Below are 10,381 nucleotides of genomic sequence, written 5' to 3'. Positions count from 1 at the left end.
TTTTTATGATAGATTTATATTTTTTTAAGAAAATAAAATTGAATTTAATTTTGATGTACTGTCAATGCAAAACTGTTTTACATGTATATCTAATCACATAACGTCACATTATTAGTAAAAAACTAAAAATAACTACTTTTAATATTGATCGCGTAGATGGTCATAATAAAACGGTTGTAATAATTGTATAACTGTATAAAACGTTTTATACTGTCAATACATCAAAATTAAACTCAATAAAATATCAAGTAATTCTTTTTAAAAAAAATTTAATGAAATATTAGAGTTATAAATTCTTAAAAAATATAATGTTGAATACAATTTATTTTTTTATTAGAGATCTATAATTCTATTTTATAATTTTTTAAAATTTTCTTAAATAATACTTACTTAATACTTTATTTTATTTAAAAACCTATAAATCTATATATATATATATATATATTACAAAATTTCTCCAGAAACCTATTTATCTTATTACTCTAAATATAAATATGCTTTTTGACAATGATTATTAATTTCAGAAAGAAAATAAGGAAAAAGAAAATCATTGTATCACTCAAATACAAAAAGATCATCAGTATTGAGCACTCCCATTTTAGATTTTATTAATACCACTAGCTTGTAGATATTTTGAGATATTTTGGAAATAAAAGCGTATGGTCCGTTCACGTCAAACTGATCCATTATATTTATATATACAATCTAAGGTCTTTTCTTCTTTTATTGAGTGTGTAATGATGTATGATATTGATTGATTTTTTCCTTTTCTTTATGGCTTAGATTTTTCTTTTGAATGTAAAGGCTTGTATTCATTGCCATCCTTTCTCTTTTTAATATAGTATTATAGGAAGTGATTCCTTTTATGTTTAGTTTTATTTATTATATTTAAAAAAAAAATAAAGTTAGTTTCTTTAAAATATTTGACAATGCATTGTAAAATTTAAGAAGATGATTGGTTTGATTATTTTTATTTTTACCTTAAATCATAAACTCTTAATCCTAAATTAATACTAAATCTTCCACAAAAACAAGAATTTTAGAATAAAAAAATTGATTAATATTCATTAATTAAAAATTAGTTTTTTATACTTTTTTTCTAAAAAAATATATATATAAAAAAGCTAAAATTGACAAATTTTGTGGGTAAAAAAAAAAACCTGTCAGTTTAAACACTAAAGAAAATAAACACAAGCTAAGAATTGTGGTTGAACTAATAATTTAATAAAATATTTTGGATCTAATATTTTAAACACTAAATATACAACTGTGTTACAATTTTAAAGGGATAATTTTATGGGATGCTTTCATAAAGACGTATAAAACGTCTTTTTTTTTTAAAGATGCTTACGTGTCATATTATTATTTGATATATTAATTAATCAGTTATTTTTTAATTTCTTAACAAATTAGAATAAAATCGATTTTTTTATAACAATAACAATAAATATAATTTCCTTTTGGGAATTCAAATATCTGCAAAACAAAAAGTTAGAGATATATTTATCTTTTTATAAAAAAATTTAAAGATATTTGATTTAGATTGTGTAATTCGATCGGATCAAATCGGGTGACAATTAGGTTTATTATTATTGATACAATAAATCGATTTTGTTCTGATTTATTAAAAAAATAAATTATTAATCGGTTTAATAAAGATGTTTAATAATAAAATGATACATATAAACATCTTAAAAAAAATATTTTTAATGTTTTTATTAAAGTGGTCTCTCAATTTTATTGCTTAAACAATTTTACTATTTTTTTTTTTTTACCAAAGATAAGAGACTCGAACCCACAACCTCTTAATTGAGTATGAAAAAATTATACCATTGGAACTATTACTCATTGGCTTAAACAATCTTACTATTACTATAGAATAATACAGTCCTTAAATTTCGGAAGAAAAAAAAAAGACCCTAAAACAGTAACATAGTGTACGTAAGTGTTAAGTTTCTTTAACTAGAAGAATATGTGCACAAGGATGAGATTAGATATCATCATTATTATTGTGAGTAGCAGGCTACAAAATATTCTAAAGAATAATTTTATTCTCATCGAAAACAACTTTAGCCACGCAATTCATATTTTTGAAGTGAAAGTAGAGATACATATATATCTTGTTTACACAAATGTACAATCATGAAGAAGAAATTAAATTTACTTGACAAGGAAATTAAGGATATAATCACAATCTCTCTGATCCATTTCATTATTCCACGTCCTTGGTGATCTTTTATTTATGCCCTACAATGAATAATTCACACATGCACTTTTCCCAACTTTCTCAGCATGCATATATCTATGGATTAATATTTGATTTGATTGCTACACACAAAACGTTAAAAGACACACTCCTTATAACTAGTCCTAACTCATATATCACCGACACATCTAATCATAATCAAAATGCCCTCTCAAATTTGTTAGATATTTTATTTTGATAAATTAAATAAGTAATAAATATATTAAAACAAAAGAAGTTATAATGGTTAATAGTTAATACTTGTTTTGGGGAATACATAGTTTAGTTTTGTCCACGCAATTATATGCATTAAGTTGGCTGCATTTGAATATATAATATTCATCATAAGATGTTATGCTTTGAGATAATGAGATTAGGCTAAATCTGTTAGTAAATTAGAGTTGTCTTATTGCGAGATGTCACAGCAATATGCTGAACTCCACGCTGTAATTTATGATTCCTCTAGAAAAATACCCTAGACTAAAAATAGACGAATTATATATATATAGAGGAGAAAAAATAAGGGTTGATCGAAGTAATCATTATTTTATTGAAGAAAGCTACTAAGAATAAAAGGGTTTCCACCTAAGATATTTATTTTTGTATGAGATATGATGAAAAGAAAAGTTATTTGGTCATTGACCAAGTATGAACCATTAAAAATGAGCAGAGAATTGAAAGATTAATTCATGCATGTAGCTCCCAGCACTCTCTACCTATCAGAAAAGAATCAAATCAAAGAAAGCAAATATTGGTCTCTTAGCTTAAATAGAATTGAATTAGGAGATAATGGTTTTTTTTTTTTTTGTAATATCAATTAATTTTTAAGATTTTAAATTTTAATTCTAAATATTCAAAAAATTATAATTAAAAGAAATCTTATGACAAAAAATTAATTAATATTAATTAAAAGTTAATTTTCTATGTCTGTTCAAATAAATAATATTGAATTTATTGAATTGAAAGAAAAAGGAGAGGGTGATTAGATTAGAGAGTCCAAGTCAGACCAAGTGGCAGATACCATATGAACGGTGAAGATCACTCAGTCCCTCACCCAATCCAACGGATAAAACGTCGTCCGCGTAAGCTCACACTTATCGACTAACAACGGTCCAGAACGCTCCACGTGTCCACCAGATAAACCCCCTTATTAACCAACCAACTCAACGAACCCCTTCCTTCACTCCCCACTCCCCAACTCCCAACTCCCTCACTCTCTCTATCTCTTTCTCCTCCTTCTCCGCCGCCCCCGGCCGCCGTCACCACCAACTGACTCACCAAGTTACCATCCTCCACCTCACCTTCACTGAGCCGCAATTCGTCGAAACCTCTCCTTCACTCTCAAGTCAACGCACATTCAAAAATTCGAGAAAATTCGGTCATTGAATAATCCAATCACTGAGCTTCAGCTTCAGATTCCTAGGGTTCTTCTTTCGAATCCAATCCAGCAAATCAGAGCGATTCAACGATTCGAAACCGAGTTGAGAAGTAGTGAGTTAGGTTAATGGCGGACTCGGACAACGAGTCAGGAGGCGCGCAGAACGCCGGGAACAATAACAGCGAGCTGTCGCCGCGGGAGCAGGACCGGTTCCTACCGATCGCGAACGTGAGCAGGATCATGAAGAAGGCGCTACCGGCGAACGCGAAGATCTCGAAGGACGCGAAGGAGACGGTGCAGGAGTGTGTTTCGGAGTTCATCAGCTTCATCACCGGCGAGGCCTCCGACAAGTGCCAGCGCGAGAAGCGGAAGACGATCAACGGCGACGATTTGCTTTGGGCGATGACGACGCTAGGGTTCGAGGAGTACGTGGAGCCGCTCAAGATTTATCTGCAGAGGTTCAGGGAAATGGAAGGTGAGAAGAGCGTTGCGGCGCGTGACAAGGACGCGGTTGCGGTCAACGCCGCATACGATTACGGAGGAGGTGGTAGTGGTGGCGCAATGGGGATGATGATGAACCAGGGACACGTGTACGGCTCTGGTGCGTTTCATCAAGTGGCTGTGAGTGGTGGAGGTAGTGGTGGTCCTGTTATGGGTAAGAGTGGTGGGCCCAATTATCCGGGTGCTGGATCTAATGCAGGTAGACCCAGATAGATGTCGTGGTCTTCTCTTTTGTGACGTGTTTGGACATGCCTTTTTAATTTTTATAATTTTTAATATTCCATTTTTAATCCGCAAGAACTTTTTTAAACTAATGTATTGTATAGGGTAGGTAATTTGGGAATGGGGGACTTCGTATTAAAAACTCTTGAATTGAGTCGAATTCTATATTACACCAAAAATAAAATAATAAAAATATTTTAATCAGTATGAATTGTAAGAGAGTGACACTCGTGAAGCCAAACATGGCTTGATGTTGTAAGTTGTAAGTTCTTTCTTGTCCATTAACATCAATTAGTGACTAGTTATAATAATAATTTAATCAGTTGTTGTTACTGTTTTATATTGGTATTAGATGAATGAAGACTGTGATTTGAAAATCTTTTTCGTTTGTTTTTTTTGTGGGACTACGGTTTGAAAAGTTGAGTTTGTGTCCATTGCGAATGAATCGAAGACGACAAATCAAAGGCTTATGCCTGTAGTTTTTAAATCAAAATTTTATAAAATAATAGTACTAAGAAAAAAAATTAACATAAAAATCATTTTTTCATTGCATACATTTATCTAACGTCGTCCGATCTTGACAACTAATTTTTGTGAGAAAATGAGAGTAGTAAAATGAGAACATAAAAGTCAAACTGTGATTGGTTGAAGTAGTTTTTCGGCTATAAAACTCGACTTTGGAATATATAAAAGGGAGAATATTTGGAAGGTTAAAAAAAAAAGGTTCATGCAACTAACGATGACTAACTTTATTATTCCTGCATTCACATGCTAGTATGCTACAATATACGTAAGAGAAATTATAACCTTTTTTTTTTGGATAACAGAGAAATTAAAAGCATATCAATTGATATTTGAATAAGATATTGAAAGTGACATGCAAACATAAATAGCTAGATATGCCTCTGCATTCGCATTGGTTGGTTTGTGTGGGATCCAGATCTAGAGGGCTTCGGCGGAGTTTGTACATTATAATCTATGAGACCTGTGTGAATCTAACATATTCGGGTCTTAGCTACACAAATTTGAGAGCATGAGTATTTAGCTCTGTACTATGACGTTGCCATAAACACAGATTTGCGGATATGCAGTTGACCCAGAAAATTTTTTCGTGCGGTAAAATATATATAATATAATAATAATTTTTATAATTGATGTTATAAAATAGGAATATTTTTTAAATTATTTAACCAATAAATTAAAATAAAATAATAATTTAAAATAATAATAAATAATTTAGAATTTTATTCTTCTAGGTTTCATATTTTGAAAAGATCGAATAATCTTTTCATTGTTAATACAATCAAATGTCTCTCTTTCTATGTATGTCACTAAACAATCATTTACAAATTCATCTCCCATACAGTTTCGAAGTCGACTCTTTATGATGTTCATAACAGAAAAAGTTCTTTCAATTGATGCAGTTGCTACGGGCAAAATTAAAGCTAACTTCAAAAGAAGAAACACTAATGGATAAACAATATTTTTTCGAGTCTCAACCAACTTTTGAGAAAGAGCACCAATTCCATTTAAGTCTGAGAATTGATCATCAGAACGCACATCTAGTATGAAGTTCTCAAGTTGACTATCAAGTGCCAAAAGTTGAGTGGAAGAAAATTCTAATGGATAGAATTGAGCTAACTGGATCAACTTCTCCTTATCAAATGCAAAAAATGAGTGTCTTGGATTCAAACAAGCTATGCAAAGAAGCAATTCAGTATTCACCTCTGTAAAACGATTATTGAGTTCTTGAAGTTGTCTATCAACTACTTGATAGAATATATAAACTTGAAAATGATGCAAATTTTTTATATCTTTTGAGTTTTGCGTCTTGATCTTCCTTGTGACACAAATAATCATCCATGATTGGAACAGTAATATTATATTTGTCACAAACAGTGAGACTTCGTCAAGTAAAAGAGACCAGCCATCATCTCTTATATTTTGCAACCGTTGCTTAGACACTTTGACTAATGCTATAGCGTTTATAATGTCTTGATCATTCCTTTGTAACGCTTGCGATAACTCATTAGTAACTCCCAAGATATTTTTCATCAAGTACAAGTTGAAAATGAATTCAAAGGATTGAATGACATTCAATAAATGACATGCTTCAGCTCTTTGTTCTGAATTATTTCCATCTTCCTCAACATATTCAAGAATATTAACCACAGAAGAAAATAAAGAAATTAATCTAAGTATAATTTCATAGTGTGAATCCCATCTAGTGTCTCCAACTCTTTTTAAAGGTAATTAGAGATTTATTTAAGAATTTGTCGTTGGTTAATAATTTATTGTATATGCAAAATGAGATTAGAGTCTTTAGCACTTAATTAAGTAGACTAGTAAATTAATGACTAGAATAACCCAAGTTGGTTTGATGGGATAAATCTTTTTTTTTTTTGGTCATGGGTTTGATGGGATAAATCTGTTTATGAAACTCTTCGTTTTGGGTTGGACTCTGTTTCATAATCTTACGGACTATGTAATGTGAATTGATGGGCCAAACAGATGCTATAGTGGGAGAAACAACACAAAAGATGATCCACAAAAAAAAAAAAATACAAATGCTTTATATATATATATATAATTGAATAAAAAGGTAATTAGAGTTAACCAAGTTGGGTTGGTGTAGTGGTTAGCTCACTAGTCCCCTTAAATGGAGTTCAGTACTGCAACGGATGGGGGATACCTACAAGATAATATGTCCAAATGGTAAAGATATAAATGATAAAGGACGAGAACAAAGGAATATAGAAACATAAAAAAAAATAGGTATCGAATTTTTTTTTTCCATAGATATTTGCATTACTTAGAGGAGTTACCTCTTTTAAATCACAGGAAAAAAAAATACAATTGTACGATACAAGTTCTGTGGAAGAAAAAGAAATAATCTGCTGGATCCATCTCATATCATTGATGAAAATGAATCACCACCACAATCCATCTCATTAAAATTATTTGAAACAGAGATATGAATGGAGAGAATCAAGCAAGTAATCAGAGACTTGAATTTTTTATTTCCAAATATAATTCACACCGATTGATCCATGAACCGAACCATTGCCAATTTTCAACGTTCAATTCACACCGTTTCAACTCTCCTACTATATATACACATAAACACACTCACTCAGACACAGACACAGACACAGACACACGTTTGATTTCTACGAATATTGTTTTGTTCCAAAATCTCATAGTATTCACTTACGATGATGATGCGGCGTCTTAATATTGTGGCGGTTTTCTCTTTGATTGTTGCACTCTTTCTCTCGCATTCTCTTGTTATAGCAAAACGCCACCATGAACATCATTCTCCGTCACCTTCTCCGGCGCACTCTCCGAGAAATCATCACCCATCCCCTGCGAAGTCTCCGTCATTACCGCCGAAATCCGCCACTCCGACGGTTCCTTCATATGGTCCTTCGTCACCGTCTCCGGCAACAACACCAGCAGCGGTTTCTCCGACGATTCATTCCCCGGCTCCGGCTCCCAGCCATCAGAACCATAATTTAACACCGGCACCGGCACCGGTAGCTTATCCTCCGTCTCCAAAGAGTGGTCCGTCACCGGTGGCTCATTCTCCGACTCCAAAGAGTGGCCCCACACCCGAACCAGTGCCAGCGCCAAATGCAGGAGAGAGTACGATTCCAGCTCCGGCGAGTTATTCTCCGACGGGGATTTCAGATCCCCCTGCAAATGACGAAGAGAATCATAAGGGTTCGGGTTCGAAATTGGGTGTTACTGTTACCTTGTTTGCTTTATCAGTCTTTCTCGTTTTGGCCATGTAGCCATGGCGGTTCATGTTACGTTCTTTCGCGCTCTTCTTTTTTTCGTTCATTATTCTTTAAGTGCTTCATTTTATTTTATGTTTAATTTGTATATTTTATTTGGATTGTTTAATATTTTATAAGATGATTAATTTAAAGTTGCATTTTGAAATATGTATGAAAAGAGAATTCACATTGGGTGCAAATGTGCAATTAAAAATATGTAACTTATAACGAATTATCTTTTGAAGAGGATGATGATATATTTTTTGAGAAAACATTTCTTAATTATCTTAACATAATTACTATAAATGAAAAATAAATGAAATTATATTGAAGTGTAATTTAGCATACTAAAATTAAAATAATAATTTACATATGGATAAAATAAAATAATATAATATAATCTCATCATCCTTTTAAATCAAGTGTAGTTGGATATGAACAATGAGTTTTTTTTTTTTACCAAAGATAAGAGACTCGAACCCGCAACCTCTTAATTGAGTATTGGAAGACTATGCTATTTAAGCTATTACTCATTGGCAATGGCATAGTCTCCTTATACGTGAAATAAATAAAAAAAAAACATAATTCTTCATATGTTTGAGAATTAATGTATTTTTTAGATTCCATTTAAATATATAAACCTTTTAATATAGAATTTAGGGTTAGCTAACATATGTATTCTAAAATATATATTAAATTGTAAACGAAATCTATTTAGAAATACAAATAATTTAATTATATTTGTTATATACATTTATTAAAATAAATCGTTAAAATAATTTTACAAATAATAATTTTAAGCACCCGTTAACTAAACTTTTTAACATATTATTGAATAGCAGAAATATATTATTATTATAATTATTAATCCACGTTTTCCTAACTCCAAAGAGAAAAGATATTTTATTTCATTTAAATATTTTAATAATTTTTCATCTTTTTTTTTTCTTCATCTATCGTGTCCTTGTTCTCTTCTCTGGTTTCCTCATCTTCTCTTCCAAATTCGTTGGCCCCAAAAACCAAAACTTTTCTTCTTCTTCTTCTTCTTCTTCTTCTTCCATGGCCAGCTCCACGTTCCTCCTCTCTCCTCTCACTTTCTCACACAACAAAAAACCACTTCTTCATTATTCCTTCCTTCATTCCTCCACAAAAAATCTAAACTTGCTGCTTCCAAAGGGTTTCATCAGAAAAACCAATGAACTCAGAACCCTCACAGTGGCCAAATCCAACGGTAGTGATTCAGCAGATGCTCCTGACCGTTTGATCTCTGCACTCTGCTACTTCTACCCTTTCTTTGATGGGGTTCAGTATGGTAAATATGTCATCAATCAGTTCTATCCTGTTCAAGCCATTGTTCAACCCTTGTTCCCTGCTATTAGGGTTTTCAAAAGCTTCCCCTTTAATGGGTTCCTTGTATTTTTGACACTTTACTTTGTTGTTGTGAGGAACCAAAATTTCAGTAGGTATGTGAGGTTCAACACAATGCAAGCCATTGTTCTTGATGTGCTCTTGATTTTCCCTGATCTTTTGGAGAGGACTTTCAATCCAAGGAGTGGTTTTGGTTTGGATTTGATGATGAGCTTGGATAGTACTGTGTTCTTGTTCCTCTTGGTGTCTTTGATCTATGGCTCTTCTTCCTGCTTGTTGGGTCAAATTCCAAGATTGCCCATTGTTGCTGATGCTGCTGATAGGCAAGTTCTATGATTCATCATATTCCTACCTTTGATTCATTTTTTTCTTTTTACTTGTATAGCAGACCTTATTGATTCAAGCTTTCAACTTCAGCTAACTAGGAAGTGATTAAGCAATGCTAGAATGTTATGCAAAACATGTTTAATTGGATTTGTTGTATTCTTATAAAATTGGAAATTTCTTAGCATGGATTTTGTTCTTGGTGTATTAGGAACATGTTGGATCAAATGGTTATCAATGACTATTAGTCCAAATAAGATCAAAGCTATGGTGCAGCTTTTGAAAATAATGTTGGGTTATATTAATAGCTAATTTTTAGAGTTAAGGTATCTAGCATAAGGAATTATACTTATCACAAGCATCATGGATTGGATGTTAAGCACTTAAGGCTATACAAACTCAAAGGGTGGTGCTGGCAAAATAAAATTATCATGAGACAATGATAAACTTGCATTAATCAATGTCTTGAATTCGGTTTTATATGTCTGCTTCTTTAGCACTTTTATGATGAGATAACTTGTGCTCTTATGTTTGAGGAGGCCAGGGTGATATCTTTTAGAATGG

General features: G+C 32.0%; 2 protein-coding genes across 2 annotated transcripts; both read left to right on the top strand.

The window, feature by feature from the left end:
- Window positions 1-3,424: 3,424 nt before the first annotated feature.
- Window positions 3,425-4,684, top strand: LOC107609514 (nuclear transcription factor Y subunit B-3). Its single transcript, XM_016311507.3, has one exon. It carries the CDS (start codon window positions 3,750-3,752, stop codon window positions 4,335-4,337), a length of 588 nt encoding a protein of 195 aa, XP_016166993.1. The 5' UTR covers window positions 3,425-3,749; the 3' UTR covers window positions 4,338-4,684.
- A 4,384-nt stretch (window positions 4,685-9,068) lies between these two features.
- On the top strand, window positions 9,069-10,004 carry TIC20-V (TIC 20-v-like protein). Its single transcript, XM_016311952.3, has one exon. The coding sequence runs from the start codon at window positions 9,185-9,187 to the stop codon at window positions 9,827-9,829; it is 645 nt and encodes a 214-aa protein (XP_016167438.1). The 5' UTR covers window positions 9,069-9,184; the 3' UTR covers window positions 9,830-10,004.
- The last annotated feature ends 377 nt before the right edge of the window (window positions 10,005-10,381 follow it).

Source organism: Arachis ipaensis, chromosome B7, assembly GCF_059453495.1.
Source record: "Arachis ipaensis isolate K30076 ecotype BB chromosome B7, ASM5945349v1, whole genome shotgun sequence".
In the NCBI taxonomy this organism is placed as follows: Eukaryota; Viridiplantae; Streptophyta; class Magnoliopsida; order Fabales; family Fabaceae; genus Arachis; species Arachis ipaensis.
Note: the sequence above shows the minus strand (reverse complement) of the source record. Positions and strands in the feature narration are given on the sequence as shown.

What these genes read in the sequence shown, in the direction of transcription:
- LOC107609514 (XM_016311507.3), top strand. Translation starts at nt 3,750, where the DNA reads ATGGCGGACTCGGACAACGAGTCAGGAGGCGCGCAGAACGCCGGGAAC.
- TIC20-V (XM_016311952.3), top strand. Translation starts at nt 9,185, where the DNA reads ATGGCCAGCTCCACGTTCCTCCTCTCTCCTCTCACTTTCTCACACAAC.